The sequence below is a fragment of the Psammomys obesus genome, unplaced genomic scaffold, assembly GCF_907164565.1.
Source record: "Psammomys obesus unplaced genomic scaffold, mPsaObe1.curated_primary_1811, whole genome shotgun sequence".
NCBI lineage: Eukaryota > Metazoa > Chordata > Mammalia > Rodentia > Muridae > Psammomys > Psammomys obesus.
The window spans coordinates 7,607,197-7,629,714 of NW_026596125.1; the positions used below are offsets into that span (position 1 = coordinate 7,607,197).

At 45.9% G+C, this 22,518-nt stretch overlaps 1 protein-coding gene across 4 annotated transcripts; it reads left to right on the plus strand.

The window, feature by feature from the left end:
* Positions 1 to 343: 343 nt before the first annotated feature.
* LOC129693276 (glutathione S-transferase omega-2) lies at positions 344 to 21,492 on the plus strand. 4 transcript variants are annotated; one of them, XM_055630031.1, is made up of 9 exons: positions 344 to 623; positions 3,996 to 4,060; positions 7,810 to 7,984; positions 8,219 to 8,327; positions 10,619 to 10,841; positions 12,101 to 12,202; positions 19,715 to 19,821; positions 20,921 to 21,088; positions 21,420 to 21,492. In XM_055630031.1, the coding sequence occupies exons 2-9, from the start codon at positions 4,031 to 4,033 to the stop codon at positions 21,460 to 21,462; spliced, it is 957 nt and encodes a 318-aa protein (XP_055486006.1). In that variant the 5' UTR covers positions 344 to 623; positions 3,996 to 4,030; the 3' UTR covers positions 21,463 to 21,492. The 4 variants fall into 4 exon arrangements, 3 of the variants coding, with proteins under 3 accessions (XP_055486006.1, XP_055486007.1, XP_055486005.1); XM_055630032.1 differs by lacking the exon at positions 3,996 to 4,060; XM_055630030.1 differs by lacking the exon at positions 344 to 623 and having other exon boundaries at positions 1,546 to 7,984.
* Positions 21,493 to 22,518: the final 1,026 nt, after the last annotated feature.

Here is a 22,518-nt window from a genome sequence, read left to right on the forward strand (position 1 = left end):
ATTATTCTCACTGGCTCACTTCTGACTAATTTGACCTTATGACTTCAGGCTCCTCTACTACATTTCTATTTTGGCATAATCAATTCTAATGGTCCTAACAGTCTTGGCTGAAAAACCCTGAGCCATCACCTCTAGTTTGACCAAGACTTCTAATATAGATCTCTTGATTAAAAAAAAAAAAAAAAAAAAAAAAATTAAAAAAGTCAAGTTGTTGATTTATTTTTAAATTAAAAACTAAATTCCCTATTCTTTCGATTATTAACTCTCTCTTCTTGCTGTTCGGAGCATTGAAGACTGAATCCAAACCACTTGAAATCAACATGACTGGGTAGCCTCCTGCTTCAGTTCCAGCATCTAATTTCATTTCTTAAAAAAAACAGTCTGTGTGCAGGTGCCCGTAGTGGGGGTTGGAGGGGCAGAAAAGAGAATTCAAGAGCCCCTGGAGCTGGCAGAGGCTGTAGGCGATGGGAACTGAGTCTTCCTCTGAAGAGCAGCAAACTCTGAACCACCGAACCATCTCTCTAGCCCCTACTTCTAATCTTTTCAAATCCTTCAAAATCCCATATTCGAAATAGGTGTCTCGTACGCAATACCACACCAGCCAGATCAGTGTACAATACTGGGTAAGTAATGGGTGAGATCTCCACTGAGAAAGGTTAATCTTACTACTTCTGTCACCTCCATAAGACAGGGTAGTCTGCGAGCCACGTTTCATTCTAGGGATAATGCAGCTGGTCCTGGGTTAAGTGAGGCCCTAAGATGTTGGCAGAAGGATCTGGAAAACATCCTGGGGGACACTGCCGACCGGCTGGGTTTCTGTACTTGTTTTAGAACCTCGGGGAGATGAGCGCCGCATTTGCGATTTGGCCTCACAGTGACATGAGCCGCACCCTGGGGAGCCGGGGACTGGTTGACTTCACAAACGGGACGACAAGCGCCCCGCTCCCAGAGCGCCCCTGGCAGGCCCCGACGGCTTGTTGCGCACTCCCACTAGGAGCCCAGACCCGGCGGCGTGCAGCTTGCTACCCGACTTCCTCTTTCGGTTGCCATAGATTTCCGGCGGATCTTTATTTCGGTAGCGAACTACGGGAACGCGGCCGCCTATTGGTTCGCTCTACCAAAGGCGCCAGGCATTGGCTGGAGCTCAGGGCGCTGTGGCCAATTGCGGGGCAGGACCGTGCGAGAAGGGGCGGTCCCACCTCCCGCGTCCGCCTCCGGACTGGAGCCGTAGCCACAGAAAGGTTGTTCCTCCGGGAGGTCTTTCCTGCCACCGCCGCGGGGTGGTTCCGTCTCCCTGCATTGTATCGGAAGGGAAGAGGCTTTTGAGGTCAATTCTGAACTCTGGGAACTTAGATTTGAGCTTTCATAATAGGATTACCAGCTTTTAATTTTGCACTTTCATTTTAAAAGAAATCCCAAGTATTTAACCATAGCTAATGTTTTCTTTTAAATTTCCACTAAAAAAAAAAAAAGTGTAAGGACGCTTAGAATATAACATTGGGGTTAAAACACACACACATTAGGGAAAAAAAAAAAAAAAAAAAAAAAGAACAGTTAATAATCTAAGAGGAAAGAAAGAGTCTTTAAGCCAGACACCTGTAATTAAAATTAGATCGTTTTTATTTTCTGGTTTGGTTGAAGACCGGCAAGCACTCAGATCAGGAGTGCCTGCCTTCAGCTAGGCATTACTAGTTGATTTACCATATCTGATGACACAGACAAGCAGGAAGATTTCGTTTCTGGGACTACCTATCTTTTCAAGTCTATGAGAGTCTTCTCTGCTACATTCAAATAATAGGAAACATAGTAGCAGCTATGTTAAGTAGTTGCTAGACAACAAACTCATGGTGAGCATTAAAATGTTTGCCATATGAGCCCATCAAAACTTTTCAAAGCTATATGGATTTCTTACCTCCATGTTACAGATTAGAGTATCAGGGCATTAGAAAATCAGGGTGCAGGAGGTTTTATTATTTTCCCAAGATAGCCCAGCTATTAAAAGCTGAAGTGATTCAAATGTAGCCTGTACCTGTAAAGTCAGCTAAATACCCTCTTTAGAGAAGAGCTTGCACATCTATAACGTTCCTTTTCAACAGCCCTTACATTTAGATGGTAAGCCAAGACAATAAATAATATGATCTGTTATCGATGGATTCCATATTCTCTAGTTTGACTACCTTAGGACAGAAAAGAACAATTAACTGTACTGAATATGTTCAGATTTCTCATGCCAGTATTCCCTAGGCAATACAGCATAACATAAAGTTTACCTTGTGTTGGCTATTGCAAGTAACCAAACAGTGGTTTGATGTATATATGAGGATATGGGTAGATTATTTCTATTATAAAATTCTTGAGCATCCTTGGAATTTGGTGTCCAAAGAGGGTCCTGGAAGTAATTCTTGGTGGAAACTGGGGGATGACTCGATCCAGACCCACTTTTTTTTTTTTTATGGTCAGACCAGTACCATGGTCTAGTTTTAGCAGATGTTGATGTTTTGCTTGAGTTTATAGACTTCAATGTCAGAATCTTAAAATTTTGCTTTTGAGTATTCAAATATTATTATCAAGATGCATAAATGTATCACATCTTATACAGATATAGGAGAAGGGAAACAAATACTTTAAAAGGAGGTCTCCTTTGACCCAGTTTTCTTTAAGTGGAAGGGAAGGTCCTCCTGTAATACCTCAGTAACCTCATTTACTATGACCCCAAGTCAGCTTAATTGGACCCAGAGATTCCCTATGATCTCCACTCCCTGAATACCCTGAATAAAGGCAGATCTGAGAATGGAGCCCTTTCCCGCATCTGAGTCCTGGAACAGCAAACAGTAATGGGACACCAGTAATGTAATCATTCATGTCAAGTGGGCTTTTAAATAGAGGAATATGATCTACTATTAGAGACTGTTGTGACAAAAAAAAAAAAAATTCTTGAAAACTCAAGTTGGGCATAGTGGTGCACACTTTTAATTCCAGCATTTGGGAGTCAGAGAAAGGGGGATCTCTGTAAGTTCAAGGCCAATCTGGTCTACAGAGTGAGTTCCAGGACAGCCAGAATTACATGAGACCCTGTACAAAAACAAAACAAAAAACAGTGAAGAAATTATTTCCACCTTGTAAACACAGAAATCATTAATCGCTATGATAAAAGATTCCTGTATTTTCACAAAAGCAGATCTGGGGAGGTGACTTAGTAGGTAAAATGCTTATTCAGCAAACAGAAGAACCTGACCGCCATCCCCAGACCCACAGACAAGGCCCGGTGTAGTGCATGTAATCCCACTGCCGGGAGGCAGACATGGATCTCTGGTGCGCTCAGGCCAGCCACCCTAACCAAATCAGCAAGTTCCATGTAGAAAGCTGAGACCCCGTCTCGAAAGATCTCTGGCCTCACATCCACGCTTACACATGCATACATGCACTTTCACACACACATGCACACACACACACACACACACACACACACACACACACACACAGTGGATATGATTATATCTAAGATGCCTGGACACTTATTTGGAATAGGTTTCTATGACCTTATTACAATTTTTGTGCTTGAGTTAGTCGATATAATTGAGACACAAACATGAAATAGCATACACAGAACATTTGCAAGAGAAAAAAAACATTCAGGAGTTAACTATTAAATATTTAAGAGGACGTAGAGAACAAGCTTAAAGGTCATGATTAAAATCCTTCTGGGAAAACTGTTGTGATATTTGGTGAGATTAAAAATCACATTACTGAAATATAGCCCGCAGCATTCAGCACATTCAGCTAGCATTAAACTGCTAGCCTGTGAAATCAGTGTTGTGCATTGGATTCTAAATGTGATACACTCTGCAAGGCTAAGTTGCAATGTGAGTCTTCGTTATGGATGCATCCTGGGAAGGCACTGTGCTACTAAAATGCGTTCTTTTAAAAAATTATTTATTCACTTTATATCCCCTAAAATGCATTCATATTCATTAGTATTTCTCTTTAATTTTAAGGTACACTGAGCTAAACCCCTACTGATGAGGTCTGCATGATTTCATTCCATACTCAAACCCATCATGTACGTATTGTTAAGGCTGTCATCTTAAACAGGGAGGATGGGGGTCAGAGAGGCTCAGGATTTTGCCCATGTCCTAAAGCTGGGTCCCACAGCCTGTCTGGCCCCATTTTGTGAACCCTGACATTGTACTGCTTCCCATAGGTAAAGAATGCTTTCCACCTCTGTCCTAACTACACCAGATAGATTTGTATCTTAAAACTTGACCTCCTGCTGGGGTAGGTGGTGCATGCCTTTAATCCCAGCACTTGGGAGGTAGAGGCAGGCAGATCTCTGAGTTTGAGGCCAGCCTGGTCCACAATGTTAGTCCAGGATAGCCAGGGCTACACAGAGAAACTCTTGTCTTGAAAAAACAAAACAAAACAAAAAAAACAAAACAACAAAAATGTGACCTCCCATATGCAGACATACTTGGGGGAAGGACAAAGGTCACTGTGTAACCCTAGTTGGCCTCTAATTCATGGTCCTCTTGCTCCAGGCCTCAAATTCTAGTATTGTAACATGCACCACAACAGCTTGCTTAGGTAAACCTTTAATAAATGACATTTCTATCTCTCAGATTTAGCTCCCTTTAGAAGTGAATCATGAGGGAAAATTTGGAAATACAGCCTCTTCTGACATAAATAGAACCTTTTTGTTTGTTTGTTTTTGGAGACTGGGTTTCTCTGTGTGGCCCTGGCTGTCCTAGAACTCCCTCTGTACATCAGGCTGGCCTTGAACTCCTGCCTCTGCCACCACTGCCCAACAGAACCTTTTAATTTGCAGATGGAATTCCAGTTCTGACTGTTGTTATCTCAGTCATTGCAATATAAACTATGAGTGACTGAATTGAAACCACCAGGCTAGCTCAGGCCACCTGCTGGATTTTTATGCAGCTCAAAGTGCTAAGGATGCTTTTCCAAAATACTGTCTTAGGCAGCTGAAAATATCAAAATATAAACCATAACTTGTGATGTAGAAATCAAATTGATCAATAGTGAATGGTTTGTGAACTGTGGACTTGGAGTGACGCGTCAGTACATACTTATTGTAAGAAACGGCACCACTCTGGTCGGGATGTTAAAGTTAGGAGGCTGTGTGTGGAGATGGGAGAATGTGGGCTTCCTCTATGGGTTAATAGTTAGGAGCATATGGGATACCTCTAGATGTCCTGCTTCGTGTTGTCATGAACCTAGAGCAGCTCTAAAAGTTAGAGGCTATGAAATATACAGACCAAGTTCAGTGTCCATGGGTCAGGTTTATTAGTGCGTGGCTGTACCCCTTCATTTAGGTTTTGCCCAGGGCTGTTTTTACATTGCAAGAGTTGAGCGGCTGAGAGCTGAAAGGCCTTCCGTCTTTACTCCTCGGGGAGAAGCTTTCTGACTGTTGATTCTGTTGCATCTGGCACTGACCACGCTACTGGATGAGAGTGTTATCCTCAGAGTTAAGCTAACAAAATTCTTCTCCTCTTTTACATTTAGTAGTTGTGAGACATTTAGCAAGTGCTTAATCTTTTTAGCCCTTGTTTACTGTCTTTTGACTGGGATGGTAAGCTCTGTAGGATACTTACAGGATCAGTTTAAGGGTAAAAAGAACTAAGGACACACCAAACAGGTCAGTGATAATTCATTTAGATTTTGAAGTTCTGCCTTTCTCTTCTGCCTTCACTTTAGGATCTGGCTGTGTTTTCCTCAGTTATATGCTTTATTTATGTGAAAGGTGAATGAACAACAAGAAATAAAAAGGAGGGCATGATTGTTCTTAAGGGGTTGAGGTCTTTATTATAGATCTGAGGGAGAATACAAACAGACACAGGCAGAGGCATCTGAGAGAGTCCAGAGTAGACATAGTCAGCAGACTGAGTTGGGCCATGTGAGGAGAAGAGAGAGGGAGAAAGAGAAACCAGGAGCAGCAGTCAAGTGGCCAAGAGGCCAAAAGGGATAAAAGGGCCAGTGTAGCCAAAATGGCTGGGTTAAATAAAGAAGAGCAGCTGGGGGATTGGCAAGCCCAGCCCAGTCTCAGGCTGGAGAAGTCTAGGGTAGGAGGCGGGTCTCTCTCTCTCTCACACACAAACACATACAACAACGGCCAGGAGGACCTTGTATCAGATAGGAACTGAGGGATGCTGGGAAAACCTGGTAGCCGTCATCCACCTTAATATGTTTTTCAGCACCTCAGCCATTTGTCCTGGTTTGAGAGCTAGCAAAGGGTTCTTTTGTCTTCTCAGAAGTCATCTCCTTACCCTGACTTAACAGGGCGTGGTTATTTTGTTCCCTGTTTCTGTCTTACTATCAAACTTGTCTATCCCTGATCCAGGGTACAGGTGCCTGTAGCGGCCTCTGCCCCAGTGAAAAGTGAGAAAGTCCTTGCCTCAGCACAGAAAGCAAGAACCAGATACCAGGTTTCTGGCCAATACCTGTGCACTTCCAAGCATTGCTTCAGACTTTCCTGCCATTCCCTAACTCAAATGTATTAACTATGGATGATGCATTGCCGTTTAAGCTTAAGACCCAAGAAATCACTGGATTCTTTCCTAAAACTGTAGTTGAAGCATTGTTCTCAAGATTTCAAAGATTCTTATTCTACAAGAAAAAATATTATCTTTATTAGCCAAGACATTCTGGAGTGGTGAGACTTTCAAAGGAAGGAGTTATATAATCCACACGATAAGCTCTGTTATTGTAGTGAAAAAATGTTTTGATTTAGCAATGAAGCTGCTGTGTGTGCTGTATGTTTTTTTGGATTATAGACTCTCCAGTGTTGCAGCCCAAGACAACGGGCCTTTTAAGTCCTTGGACTGTTAAGGTTATTTGACTCCAATAAGTGTTCATTTTGGATAGTTTTGTTTTTCTGGAGTCACTTTTGTGAAGGAGGAATAGTACCAATTAGATGACAGAGAAGTTTGGGGAACGGAATAAATTGTAGAAATAACTGAGTAAGTGCTTTTCTTTCCTTCCTTGTCATTCCATAAAATGTGTTTGCAAACCATTTCTACTTCATCTCAGTCCTGGAAGGTAAAGATTCCCTTTTCACACGCTGGAATTCAGGAGCTCAGCTTATCAGTGTCAAGGCCAAGGCCAGCTACCTCCTTGGCCTCCAGTAGACCGGGAGCAGTGGGAGCGGTCACTGTGTTGCTGAGTGTGTGTCCTTGGAAGCTAAAGCAAGGCAACGTCTCTCAGAAATTCAGGCTGGAGGAGGACTCTCAAACAGTTCTTAACCTCTAGGTGTCACGTTCTTATTCACTGCCAGATTTTCAGAACTTGGGTGGAAATCTCACAAATAAGATGAGGGAGGACCAGCGAGAGGCAAGTGCAATGTGGAAGGAATTGAAGCTGGCACATCACTTTTCAAGTGATGCCAGGTGTCAACGCATCCTAAGTCTTTGGTCCCATTTGCCAAACCGTGAGAAAGTTTGGCCATTAAAAAAATAAAACAAAACAAAAAGCAAGCTGAATATGTTATACAGAAGGTATGGCCAGTTATCTGTCTCAGATGAAGATTATCGATGGAGTGGAAAAGTTAACATTATCCTGGTAAATGTTTACTGGGTTCCTTCGAAATCCATGTTGGAGTTTAACTATCCAGTCTTCTTTACGTGGATGAGGGCCCACCAAATGGTTTCCCTGTGTGTCTAAAGCAAGACATACTTTCTAGGGCTTGCCTTGGTATTTATCGTCTTCCTCACCCCTTCATGGCCTTTCATGTCAGCGGAGGTGTCTGTGAGGGGTTGGACTATACAGCGGTCCCAGTTCACTTCCTCCCTGCCCCACCAGAGTACTGAAGACGTTGAGAAATTCAGTTTGGGTCTGGAGGGAGTACAGCTGTACCCGGAGCCAGCACAGCTGTACCCGGAGCCAGCAGCAGCAGAGGACCTCAAGATGGAGCCTGGGAACATGGGTAGACATATGGAGATGACGCCTGGGGATGCGACCAGAAGCCTGGGGAGAGGTAAATCTTCTAGACTTTGACCCTCGGGCTGGGGGAGATGCATGACAGAGCTGCTGTGTCTGGACAGGAGTAACTGGACTTTGGCCTATAGAACAGAGGACAACGGATGGGCTGCCCTCTGGACTTGAGGGGTTCAGCGCACAAATTCCTCCAGGATGTCCGTGAGGCGAGCAAGCCCTCTCCCCAAAAGACTAACCAGATTCTCCATCTTCTTGCCCCTGCCCTGCCCTGCAGGAAGCTGTCCCCCAGGGCCAGTTCCTGAGGGTGTGATCCGAATCTACAGCATGAGGTTCTGCCCCTACTCGCACAGGGCACGCCTGGTGCTCAAGGCCAAAGGCATCAGGTGAGAAACTGAGCACTCCCCAAGCAGGCTGAGCATGCCTCAGCTGGGAGTATTTGAAGTCCCAGGCTCCTGAAAGGGGCTCTTCTTCCCTTCCTTCCTTCTGAGGCTGAATGACTCGAGGGACTGTTTTTTTGTGCAGGCTCTCCTCAAGTGCTGAGTTATTTCCCAAATCAGATTTTCATGACATCTAGACCAGGCAGGGTAAACTCAATGATGCTGTTGGCAAACTAGTTCCCACACATCCACTCTGTTTAGGAAGGGCACATCCAAGCTCACTGATTTCTCCTAACTGCCCCAGTGTAGCCCTACCTGTACCACAAGCAGTTTGGATTAACAGTGTTCTGTTTCCTCATCATGCTTAACTATGTCAACACTTTCTAATTTGTTCTGTCTTTCTACTTCTTCCCCTCTCCCCCACTCTATGGCAACTATACCCCATCCCCTCCAAAAAAGAAGAGTTTGAGAGAGTAGGGTGTGCCTCATTTGAGGACTAGAGAGAGCCTGGCGTGGAGCAGGTATTCAAGGAGTGTTGGGCTTAGGGATGCAGCGGGTTAGGAGGAGCGTTTGCTCAGCATGGGTGAAGCACTGGTGCATATGTTCAGCTACCACTTAAAACCAAGAGTGGAGGAACACCTCACAGCTTGGAAGGTAGAGGCAGGAGGATCAGACCTTCAAGACCACTCTTGCCTACATACCAACTTCCAGGTCAGCTGTGGCTGCCTACGGCCCTGTCTCACACACAAAGACTCCAGCCTCTTGCTCTGGGCTTGGAAAGTCCATCTTAGGAACTGGTGTCAGAGTTTCAGTTCATGTCAGTGAAGAGAGCGACCAGTGTGGAGATATTTTAGCAAAGTTATGTTTACTCTGCCTAGGTGCATATGTTTAACAAGCATTTCCAGACTCTTTCCTCTTGCTCAAATCTTTCCCATGTTTACCTGTTCTTTTTGTGTCTTTGTTTTTAGAAAAATCAAGAGCAGTACAACGCGTTGCTCATTTGAGGACAAACTGGTCACTTAGGAACTGATACAAATAGTTGTGGGGTTTTGTTTGTTTTTGAGACAGGGTCTTATGTAGCTCAGGCTAACCATAAACACATTATGTATCTGAGGATTGGACTTCTGATCCTTCTGACTGTCCCTCTGGAGTACTGGAGTTACAGCGGCCTCGCCATCCCTGGCTTCTGTGATGCTGAGATGGAATCCAGGGCTTCCTGTAGCTTGGCTAGATCTTTACCAACTAAGCTACATGCCCAGCCCATAGTTTCTCAGAGTGGAGTTGCTCACCCTTAGCCCCACTAGCTGACCTTTGGGCCAGGTGGCTTTGTGGGGGAGAGGGCGGGGGAAGGGGCTTTTCTGTGCATGCAGGGCTATTTGTTAGTGTCTCCAACTTTATCCGCCAGGGTTATATTGTACTCTCAGGGTAAAACCCAGAGTGTCCCTAGACACTGAGATACATTCTTTGGATGGAGGAGAGGTAAAGTAATCCCGTTGAGAGCCACCACTTGGAGAATGTAACCAAATGTGTTTCCTTTAATCCTTTTAAATATGTGTCTGTGCTCCGGTAACTCCGATAGCAATGAGTAGGGGAGGGCTGAAAAGTGACTGCATGCTAGTGTTCTAGACATTCTCGCTAATACCACACACGATCACTGTTTTGATTTTCACAGTGATGCCAAGAGGTGGGTACAGCTGTTACCTCCTTATGGTTACAGACACTAGCAGGGAGAGGGGAAGGACCTGGCTAAGACCTCAGCTTGGCCATACAGCTTGATGCACTTAGCTGTTAGCACTCAACAATGACTGCTATGACCCTCAAATAACACGTGTGTATTTTTATGGTTGTTAATGTTTTGGTTTTGAGATAGGGTTTCACTGTGTAGCCCAGGTTGATCTCTAATGCACAATCCTCCTTCTTCTGTCTCTTGGGTCTTGGATTACAGATCTGAGCCACCATGTCCTTCTGGATTTGTGCTTCCAAGCTTTAAGCTCTCGTTGCCGCCGTGGCTGAGTGTTTGAGCATATGGAGCCAGTCAGCCTGGCTTTCATTTTGCCTCAGCCACTACTTAGGCCATATCAGGCATGGGATCAATCACAGGAAAGGATGAGAGGAGCCATAGAAGACCCTAACACCACTGCAGGAATGAACACGCACACGTTACATTTTATACAGAACTCCAACTTTAAAGAAACAGCTCTAAGTACGAATGTTGGTGCTATAGCTGTTTGTTTTCCAGATGAGCATCTGTCTGCCTGCATCTCATTTCTAGTCTTCTTTTTCCTTTGCTTTTTAAGGCACGAAGTTGTCAACATTAACCTGAAGAACAAGCCTGAGTGGTACTATACAAAACATCCTTTTGGCCAGATACCTGTCTTGGAGAACAGCCAATGTCAGCTCATCTATGAATCTGTCATCGCTTGTGAGTACCTGGATGATGTCTACCCAGGAAGGAAGCTGTTTCCCTACGACCCGTATGAACGCGCTCGCCAGAAGATGTTGCTGGAGCTATTCTGTAAGGTATACACACTTATGAGAGCTGCACAGGCTTGATTCTACTGTGTTTCCCCAGCTATAGTCCATTCCACAACTGATCATGACATAGTTTTGTTTTAACTCTTTTTGCTTCTGAACAGTAACTCACATGGGACTAGAATCAGGTGTGAGCACTGACATTCATAATGGGAAGTGGAAACTCATGTGGCTAGAAATGGGCATATCAAAACAGCTGAAACTGCTGTTCCTTTAAAAAGAGCATTTCTCAAGCTCCAGATAAATAAAAATAATGCAGGAAGATTATGTCTGGAAGGTTATCTTCTCAGCAGGGCAAGGGTGACAAGCACTTTAGGAAACATGAATAATGGGGGCAGTTGTTGATATTAACAGAAAAGTGAAGACAGTTCTTTAAAAAGAAATAAAAATGACTCAGTGAGGGACTGGGGAGATGGCTTAGTGCCCAGGCGTGAAGACCTGGTTTTAGATCCTCAGCCTACATAAAAAGCCAGCCTGGCAGTGCCTGCCCGTAATCTCAGTGCTGGGAGGGAGAGACAGGAGGACCCCTGAACCTTGCTGGCCTGCTAGTCTACCTGAATCTGCAAGGTCCAGGTTCATTGAGAAATTCTGTCTCAGGAATTAAGGCACCTGCCACCAAGCCTCGTCTCAAGTTTCATCCCTTAGAACCTTGTGGTGGAAAGAGAGAAATGACAACTGAAAGTTGTTCTCAGATCTCCACATGCGTTTGGTGGCACTCATGCATTCATGCTGCATGCACATGGCATGCACACATGAGCACACACACTAAATAAATACATGCATGTTTTTATAAAAAAATAAGATGGAACACGGGGACATCTGTGCCCCCAAACACACAAATATTCATGTACCCAACTTAATACTGTTAATGGCTGACATATATTGGGCGCTGGGGGGACATTCCAAACCATCTCTCACTATTGGTTGGTTCCCTCCCCCATGAAGGGTGGGTGTTGTTCTGGTTCAGTTTTTCAGACAGGAACACTGAAGCATAAAGTGTATGTACAGCGTGGGTGTAGCTGACCAAGCAGGGGCCAGTGAGAACCCTGTGAGGCAGCTTGAGCAGTGCTGTGAGAAGCGGTTCCTCAAAGCACGGAGATAACCCCCAGAGCCCCTCACCAAACACAGGAACATCTGCACGTGGCCATGCGCTCCTGTGCTCGAGTTGGGACGCCTCACTGCCTTTCAGTCAGAGTGGGAGCCATTCTCACAAACACCTCCTCTAAGAACGTCTGTCCTCTGACTAGGTCCCACATTTAACCAAGGAATGCCTGGTATTGACGAGATGCGGGAGAGAGTGTTCGGATCTGAAGGTCATCCTGCGTCAGGAGTTCTGCAACCTGGAAGAGGTGCGAAGGAGCGCCTCTCTTGTTCACAGGCGATGGGTCAACGTCGTGGCTCTAACTAGATGCCTGACATCACCTGCTTGCAGACTGTCTGCCAAGCTTCGATGTGGCCCCTCTGTAGTCACCTGACTGTGACCTGCAGATGCATGCATCCCTGACTACTCTGTAATGATTCTTGAAAAGTTGTCAAGGACAAGCAATTGATTCACCCTTTCCTGGCATCGTGGCATCCCCTGAATATTTCTGCCAATGAGGCTGAGGTATTGGTTAGAGGCTGTGTGGGACCCAGCCGCTTTAAGCTTGTCTAATAATGGCTTATTCTCTCTCATTGGGAAGCCAAAGAGAGACAGTCCAGGACTGTTTCCATGCTTTCTCTCGAAGTTAGCAGGGACTGAGGTTCATCATTCTATCACATTCAGTGCAAGGCTTTCACCCATGAAAACAAGGTAGCTGCTGGAACTTCTGACATGGCCTTCCACTCAGGCTCTAGCAAAGAAAAGCAGAAAAGTGGCAAATGGCTGGATCCTCTTACAGGACTCACCCAGAAATCCAAGGTGTAAGGTGACTTCTTACACCTCAGTGGCCAGAATTTAGTTGTTAGGTGACTATCAGCAAAGGAGCTGGGGTTACCTTTTAGTTGGGACATCCTGAATAAAGTCAGTGTTGTGTACTTTAGACGAGGAAGGTGGATGTGGGTGGACAAGGAGCAGTCTCTGCTGACAGAGTCTGTACAGGGCAGTCATGGAGCTACTACACACCTGTCCTGAGGACCGTCTGTGGGGCTGGGCCTCCCTTTACCTCCGCTCTAGAAACCAATGAATTCTTTTTATGGGTGGGTTGCTCCCTGTTGACACCCATCTTTATCCCTTTAAGAGAAGGCTAGCTATTAATACTCTTACACTTGACTTGATCAACTAGAAGCAGAGTAAATTCACCCACATTCTGTTTCCTGACTTGGCGTTGCACAGTTGCCATAGTTTTGGAAGGTGAATAGTAAGAAATGTTAGGCATCAGACTTCCACGACCCCGACCCTGAGGAGGCTGCAGATAGTTGGGTCATGATTTTAGGTGTGGCTTTGTTGGATTCTGGAGCCTTGGGCAGGAGAAATCCTGGAAGATGGTCCCAGACTGCTTCGCTAACACTACCTTTAATCAGAGTGTTGAACAGGACATGAAAGAAGAGGAAGGTGAAGTGCTAAGCACTGCTTTAAAAGGAGTTGAAGCCTTTCTGAGTAGAGAATTTGCAATGTCTCTGTATTTGGTGGGGGTTGTTGTTGTTTAGTTTCTTCTCTTTTTGAGACACAGGGTCTTACCCTCAAACTCCCAGAGATCTGCCTGTCTTTGCCTTCCAAGTGCTGGGATTGAAACAGTGTCTTACCACACCCTGCTACTGTCTTTTTAAAGATCATCTGAACAAACTCCATCCTGCCTGGTTACTTTCTCACAGATCTGTGAATCCTGGGTCAGATTAAGGAGCCGAAAGCAAAACAGTGAGTTTAGGAATGTTTGAAAGTACATTTCGCTTGTTCTTGCTGCTCTTCCACGTGAATCTGGGAAGTTAGGATGTAGGTGCGGCTCTTCTTGAGCTCCCCCTGCCAGTGTTCTGTGTGACACACTAAGATGCTGTGGCACCTTGTGTACACTGTCTCACTCTTTGTAGCATCTTGCTGGGGCCAACAGTAACTACTTTGCAAATATGAATGGCTGCTGGTGATGGCTGTAGACTAGCAACGCAAACATTAAAGATGCCCAGAAGGCTCAATGGTAAAATCTGGTAAGCCCATTTTGAACTGTTGAGTGGTGTGGTAAAATGGTAAGCCCATTTTGAACTGGTGTGTTGAGTGCTAGGTTGGAGACATTCAGAAGAGAGAGCTGGTATGTATGAGAGAGCAGGGAATCAGGGCTCAAGGTAGACCACAGTCAGAAGCCTTTTACTCTGTGCCTTGAACCGGAAATTGATGCAGAGTAACTGCAGATGATCAGGCAGGAAAAGGGATGGTTCCTTCCTGCTTTGAGACAGGGTTGCTCTGTGTAGCGCTGGCTGTCCTGGTACTCATTGTATAGACCATATTGGCCTTGAACTCACAGAGATCCGCCTGTGTCTGCCTTGTGAGTGCTGGGATCACCTCACCCTTCATGTGGGTTTTACAAGCAGGAGTTTGTGTGGGCTGAAAAACTACACATGGTATTTCTGATCTCTGTGTGTGCATTCGTGTGTGTAAGCACATGTGTGTGTGCGTGTGTTCATGTTTGGGGGTTTGGGTGGGCTTATGCAGCAGTGGCTAGATACATGGAGGTCAGAGGGCAGCCTCAGGTACTGGTCCTTGCTCTTCACCATGTTGGAAGCAAGCTGTCTTTTGTTGTTCCCTGCTTTGCATACAGATCTCCATCTCACCACAGGAGCACTGCTACATGCTACTGACACACATGCTGTCCCAGCTTTGTGTGGTCCTGGGACTTGATCTCAGGTTCTCTCGTTTGTACCCACAGAGCCATCTTCCAGCCCAAAGGCAAGATTTTAATGCAAAGAATATCATGATAGCCTAGCAAAAGAACTCAGTTTGCATTTTGTGGCCCTAAGCTCCAGGTGATCTTTTCCTTTTGAAAAATGACCTGTGTGATCTTTTTATTTAAAATGATCTTTAAAAATTCCAGTTTCTTGAGTGTGTCAGTATGGGCCTAAAATTTAGTGCATAGAGGATAAAGGTAAGAGGGTCACAAGTTTGAGGCTAGCCTGAACTGTGTAATCAGATTCCGTCTCAGAAAAGAGCAGCAACCACAAAACTTTTAAAACTACTAAGAATTCACTTAGGATTACATAGATAATATAAATAAACCCTGCTGCTTTGATGATCAGAGCAGCAGGCTTCACTCCCACCTGCATGTCTTCGTTTTATACTGTTGAATGCTTTAGACTAAACACACTTTAAACCTGCTTCTGAGGGACTTCCTAGCTCTTCTCGAATCGTCAGCTAAGAAGTGCCCCTTTTAGTTTTCTTTTTTATGGTATTGACTGTTCCATTTCAGCATCACACTTGAGCTGGGCTTTGTTTTTCCTGTCTTCGAGGATTCCAGCATGGCAGCACCTCATAGGGGTTCTTTGCTAGCGGTGGCTTTATTCAGAACATTTTCATGGCGGTAGTTGTCACATCTGGCCCCGTGTTGTGCAGTAGCTTGCTGGATCGGCCACATTTTTTTTCTGAAGCTTTGGGTTTTCCCTCATAGTCTGTGATCAAGCCGTTAGGCTTTGGCTCTGAGTGCTGGCTTCGCTTGGTTGCTTCCAGCTGTTGCAGGACTGGATGGAGAGTGGGCTGAAGCTCACTGAGGGATGAGGCCCTGCAGCCCTCTTCTTCCCAAGGCTGCAGGGCACTGCGTGGTTCAGTGTCTTGATGTTTTTTGGCCTGCTTTGTATTCCTGTCATTTGTGGAGTTTCTCGTGCCACCTCATCGCCTGCTTTGTGCACAGTTTGTCTGCGGGCTGTATCTGTGTCTGACGTGTCTACTCGGGAGCTCCTGCTGGTTATTAGGTTTAAATTTCACTCACAATCATTCTTTCTCCCCTTTCCCCCCCTTTTGCCTCCCTCCCACACTTGTTTCTTTTCTTTTTCCATCTTCTCACCCTTCCACCTTCCTACTTTTTCAGACAGGGTCTCACTGTGTAGCCCAAGCTGACTGCAAACTTTGTCCTCTTGCCTCGGCTTCTCCAGTTCTGGGGCTGAAGGCATGTTCTACCATGCTCAGCCGTAATGCTAATGTTTAATTTGTCTTTTCTTCTTTACAAACAATTCGCTTATTAGTTTGTGCTGTTTGGTTAAGTTGATTGTTTTGTGAAAATTGTTCAAAGATTTTGTCCATTTCCGTTCTACGATTGTACTGGCCTTGTTAATTTTTACAGTTCCATTTAAAGACTTTCTTGTATTTGAAGGCTGTTTGACTATTCTTTAAACACGTTTGTTTTGCTTCGTTTTAACTTTTGAACTGATTTATCTCTTGTGCATATGGAAATAGAAGACATGGAGGGCTGTGTTTCCTGTTGTGCTTTCTTCTGTCAGTGTCAGGCCTGGGAGGCCTCTGCCTCTTCAGAGATGTGTGTCTGTACCCGCCACCCATTGCTCTACAAGAATCCGGTTAGGCACCACCTAGCTTTCATGTTCTGAATGGAAGGATGAAGCCCGTTAAGAAGGCCTGCAACAGGATTTTCAGAGTCCCATCAATCCCTAAATGCTATCAAGTTGTATTTTGCATCTCCATAGAATAACTTGGTCCTAAGTGAAGCGCAGGGTAAGACTGCTGGAGACTCGCTGCTCAGACTTCTTCCTAATAGAGCAGTGTGTCTCTTTACAGGAAACCCATTCCCTGCATCGTGAGCTCAGGCTTGGCTGTTCTGTTTCTGTTTGGCAGGAACCTGGGATTTAAAATCTTGAAACTGCCTCTTATTTCCTTACAAACTCCAAAAATCTCTGTCTCCAATCCAAATGCTTTGCTGCTGTCTCTGGATATGGGTTTGATTCTACTGCTCCTGTCCTGGAGAGCACCTTTGTGCCTTTGCAGAAATGGGTGTGTGTGACTTCCAACTCTTAATAATTTCCCCCCTTTTCCATCAAGTAAGGGGCATCCTACGGGAGACACAGGACTGCTTGAAGACTGCAGAGCAGGGATTTCCTGGTGATGGGCTAAACGATGGCAGTGTAAAGCATCTAGCTATCGCAAAGATTGAAGCCCTTAGACTGGGCTTTTTAGAATTCCTGGTCTAAAGAACTCTGGGATTAGTTTTTGAAACTCGCTGTTCTGTTACCACAATTGGGGTGGTATGTGGCCCAAGAAGTATGTTAACACGTCTTTCTCAAAAGCCTTCTTTTTTCTCCTCTTTAACTTACAGAGGGAGTTTTGGCCACCAGGGGGGGCCCCACAACCTCCTTCCACTATGCTCCCTGCTGATGGTCCTCCGTTATTGTGCTAGGGGGAGCCGGAGAGCTCTCCCTGGCAAGCAGGTGAAGGGCTTCAGTGGTTCCGCGGTGGAAGGAACAATGCAACTTCACCAAACCAAACAGGCCTCCTCTGTTGCCATCACTCACCAGCTACTGCCTACCACACTTCTAGTCTTCCTGTTCAGTTACTGTGTGATAGCCCCTGGGTGATGATCCTCACCACCACCTTGTTTGAGGCATGTCTAGGAGGTACCTGTTGAAGCTTGTAAAGACAGCACCAGATTTCCAGGGAGGCCAGCCAGGGCGTCCAGTGTCACTGGGAGGCCGCTTTGCAGTGCAGGAGTGTCAGGCTTCCCCAGCACACTAGTCCTTTTCTCCTTGCTGTGGCCAGATAGGTGACAAGCAGCAACCTAGGAGGAAGGGCTTATCTTGACTTCTGGTCTAAGCCAATATGAGTGTGGGTGACAGAGGCCGGGCCAGGCTCCTGAGAGTTAGCTGATCTTTAGCTGTTTCTGAACATTAAGGCAGTTTAGAGCTTTCTGCTTGGTTCCTTCCCCCCTGTCTTAGTTACTTTTCTGTTGCTGTGATAAAACACCATGACCAACTAAGGAGAGTTTATTTGGTGCCTGCAGCTCCAGAGGGTTAGGAGTCAATGCCATCACGGTAGGGAGGATGGCAGTAAGCTGGCAGACATGGCGCTGCAGCTGGGACCTCACATCCCAGCCCACAAGCAGGAAGCAGAGAGTGCTGCCTGGAAATGGCTGGAAGTTTTTGGAGGCCTCAGACCACCCCTGGCACATGTCTCCAGCAAGACAACCCCCTAACTCATCCCTAAACAGTTCTACTGAATGGGAACCAAGCACTCATACGTGAGCCTAGGGGGTCCTTTCTCACTCAAGACACCACACCCAGTCACCCAGGACTGAAATGAGCAGCAGTCTCTTTTCGTTGTGACACTTGTTGGCTTCTTGATGCTACCTAACATTCCTCCAGACTTTCAGGACAATGATCCGGGGCCCTTTAGCCCACCCTGGGGAATATGAAAACTTGCCTTTAGGGCCTTGAGGTTCGTTTTCCCTTCTGAGAAGGGGAGGCCAGCCGAGGAACACATTGATCCTCCATTAGGATGATTATCTTTCTATGGAGCCTTCAGGAACTAGACTGTCCATGTGTGCTGTGACTCACCATGACCTCTGAGGTGGCCACAAATAGATGCCCTTACAGTTGAGGACACTGAGGCTGGGGTGAGGAAGGAGATAAATTATCCTGGGTTCCATGTTAATCAGAGGTAAAACTCAGCATACTGAGCAGCTGTTTGAGTGAGTACAAAACCTTGACCACACCAGAGTCAACAGAACAAGCATGTTTAGAGGGTGTCTGGCTTTTGGTGCCATTTCTACTCTGTGAAGTCTATGTTGAGTTTTCTGAAATAGAGTCTCCCACTGGCTTGGGGAATCACAGATTTGGGTGGCTCTATCTCAGGGAATGCGGAGGCCCCACCAGTGCGTACCACCACAGCAGCCTTTTCCGTGTGGGTTCGGAGGACCAATTTTAGCTCCTTCTGCTGGTGTGGCAAGCCCTTTACTGACTGAGCTTTCTCTGCAGCCATGAATGTAGAGTTTGACTCTTTGTGAAGTTCTGGTCCTCAGCACGGTTTTCCAAATCTAAGATGGAAAACAGCTTTCTTCCCACAACTCACCCTGTCTGGCAGTCCCTGCCGGCAGCAAGAGAGAAGTGTTGAGCTGGCTGCATGCTTTGTAGGTCAGTGTGAACAGCTGACCTAAGTGGGAGCTTGGCATCGTGCTGTTCTCTTTGGTTCAGCAGGAACCACTTATGTTTGGGAAAACAGCAGGTGCTTTCTTGTGGCTGTCTGACTGTGGCCTTTTGAAAGTGTGTTTTCCTTACAGTCCATCTGTGAGGGTTGGTTTGTCCCATTTGAGAAGGAAAAGTTTTATTTTATTGTAGAATGTTCATGGTGTTGAGCAGCATGATGCTTGAAGAATTTGAATAAAGGAAAGTATGGTAAGGACCATGTTGGGATGCAAGGGGACCCACTAGCTAGCATTGCTCTGTCCAGCCTTAGCTGTGAGGCCACTGAGAAGACAGAGCAATGGAGCCTGGGGCATCCCCTTCAGGATATGTGGGGGACTCCAGCAGGTGGACTTTCAAAAGCTGCTTTTTAGCATCTGGCTCAGATGTTCAGGTCTCTGGGGAATGGGGAGTGTTGGCCTAAAGCATGGCTTCCCAGCTTCAAGCTGAGCTAATCTGGAGATGGCTTAAGGCTTGGAGGAACCTGTCCCTGGCTAAGGGCCACCTCTGTCAGGGTAGCTCTTTCCAAATTCTCCAGTCAAATAAGCTATGTTTTTTTTTTTTTTTCTCAGTGTTGAGGGGAGGTAGGAACAGGATGTGGCCAAGACTGTGGCCCTAAGGGAGTTGGAAGAAACATGGTGGGGGGCAGGGATAGAAAAATAGAAGACAGGCAAGCTAGTTCTCCATCCTTGTAATTAATCTGGCATTTTTATTTAGCATCTGCAAACATGTCAGCCAATGTGTAAATTAACTGGCTACTGTTCTGTATCCCTTTCTAGATTCTCGAGTATCAGAACACCCCCTTCTTTGGTGGAGATTGTATATCCATGATTGACTACCTTTTCTGGCCCTGGTTTGAGCGGCTGGATGTATACGGACTAGCGGAGTAAGACATGTGACTACACGATTGCAAATCCAATAAGTGCCAACTGTTGAGAAGCTCTGGGTCCTAGTAACGACCATGTGGACTGTCTCATGTTTGTGGAACAAAATCAGGGCTGGAAGCTGCTCGTTCAGGCTTCCTGGTTCAAAGTGCCCCTGTGTTCTTCTCCCACCGAGTACTGCTCACATGTGACCTACATCTCTGTGGATAAGACCCTGTGTGCAAAGACCTCCCGAGTGCTTCAGGGCCCAGTGTCCCTGTGGATCCACCGACACTCGAAATAATCGGATGGCTGCACAGCTGAGTCACTCAGCATGTGCCACACAGCTGAGTCCCACCTCACGTCCCCCAAATAGGAATACCCTTTAAAAGCCAGGCTTCAAAAGCAATTCATGTGTGGTCTTCATATAAACAAAATGGCAGCCACATATCACACAAGTGTCACACTTTGGAGCTTTGTCACCTCAGAGCTCAGAGGTGACACTGTATGTGTGTGGTGCTTCGGACTCAGAATCCAGCCAACCAGCATGCTAGGCATTTCAGGTGGCTGGAGAGTGAAACAAACGCACAGACAAATCATAAGCCTACCTCCTTCCAAGGCTGAGTGGAGAGCGCTCCATTAGCAAGGGCACCTCTCGTCCTGGCCTCCCGCCCACCAGCTGTCTTCCTTTAGCATGGCAGCTTGCAGACCCCAGACCTGATTTCCCCTGTCCATCTTTGAAAAGGCCTGGGCTTCAAGGTTGTGTTGGTGTTTTTATTTATTTTTAAAGTGTTCGGGAAGCTCTTCTCCTTTTCAGAACCCTAAAAGTAAAGTCTACAAATGTCCTAAGACTGTTTGCTTGAGGTTATCAGTCAGTCAGCAATGAAATAGACACTTAGTTCCCCTGCCAGTCCACAGCATTTAATCACCTTCACACAAGCCATTGTGACAATGTCAGCAGACGGACACACAGTTCCAAGTAAGCCTTTTTCCTCAGTTAAGACCAGGCTTACTGGGTAATAATTAAGCTCACCGTATTTCTCAAAGACATCCCTATTTTTTTTAAATCTACATAGTAATAAATACTCCCTTTCCCAACCCTCCCCTTTTTCTGTCTTGCAGCTGTGTGAGCCACACCCCGCTGCTACGGCTCTGGATAGCCACCATGAAGCAGGACCCTGCAGTCAGTGCTCTGCTCATTGATAAGAACACCTTCCTGGGCTTCTTGAATCTTTATTTTCAAAACAACCCTACTGCCTTTGATTTTGGGCTGCCGCCCCCAGCCATACGGTAATCCCCTAGGCAATGGCCTAGGAGTCTCATCTATTCTGATTCTGCATCACAGGTTGTCTTGGGGGGGTCAGTGCCTTTTTGTTATTTTTGTTTGTTTGTTTCTTGAGGTCCCCAGTAAACATGGAAATGTAAAATATAGTCTAATGATCGTGCGTCTGACTCCTGTAGCCTGTGGCTTCTAATGATTCTCTAGAAAGCACCCAGCACTGAAGTGAGAGTGCATTTTGGGAGCTAGTGTGACCCTGGGTTCTCTGGCATCTGACCAGTTTGATTATTGAGCACAGTGCTGGTATTAAGGACCTGCTTTGACAGACATTTGTCACTCTAGATCAGAACGCTCCAACAGCCTCTTTGGCAAGAAGAGATCTTGAGAAGATGGAAAAAGGAAGAGGAGAAGGAGGAGGAGGAGGAGGAGAAGGAGGAGGAGGAGGAGGAGGAGGAGGAGGAGGAGGAGAAGAAGAAAGGAGAAAGGAGAAGAAGAGGAAACCAACTATAAATACTCTATGTTGAAATACCCTTCTTTTTCCTCTCTTCCACCGCTTCTGGTGTCGATCCTGTTTGCCATTCTGAATGAGATTTAAGCATTCTCCCTAGGGCCCTCCTTAGTGTTTAGCTTCTTTAGGTTTGTAGATGGCTATCCTGTATTATATGGCTAATATCCGTTTATAAGTGAGTATATACCATGCCTGTCTTTCTGTTTCTGAGTTACCTCAAACAGTATGGGAGCCTACTATAGAGTGTCCTCTGAAAGGCTCCACCCAACAGGGGATCAAAGCAGATGCTGAGACTCAGGGTCAAACTTTGGGCAGAGCACAGGGAATCTTATGGAAGAAGACCGAGTGTGGGGATAGAAGGACATGGAGGTAACAGAAGCCCCACAAGCTGACCAACAAAGCTAAAGGGTCTGAGCCCAGGGGGTCCTGCAGAGACTGATGCACCAACCAAGGACAATGCATGGAGAGGACCTAGACCCCCTGCTCAGATTGGCTGATTAGCAGCTCAGTTCCCATGTGGATTTCTGAGTGAAGGGATCAGGGGCTGCTTCTATCATGAACTTGGTTGCCTGCTCTTTGATCACTGACCCCTGGTGTTGCAGCCTTGCCAGGCCACGAAGGAAGAGGATCCAGGTAGACCTGATGAGACTTAACAAGCTATGCACAGATGGCAATGATAGAGAACTCCCCCTTTCAGTGGACTAGGGGAAGAGGATGAGGGGAGGAGGGAGTGAGGGTAGGACTGGGAGGAGTTGAGGGAGGGAGCTTCAAACAGGAAAGCCCCAATTGAAAATATATAATGAAAAAAATTGTGAAAAAAAGGAAAAAAAAAAAAAGAAATACCCTTCTTTTAGCAAAAAAACCATTGCTGCCCACATGGGAAGGCATGCATATCATTACTGTTCAAACTTTGGCCATGGGCCTGGGAGACAC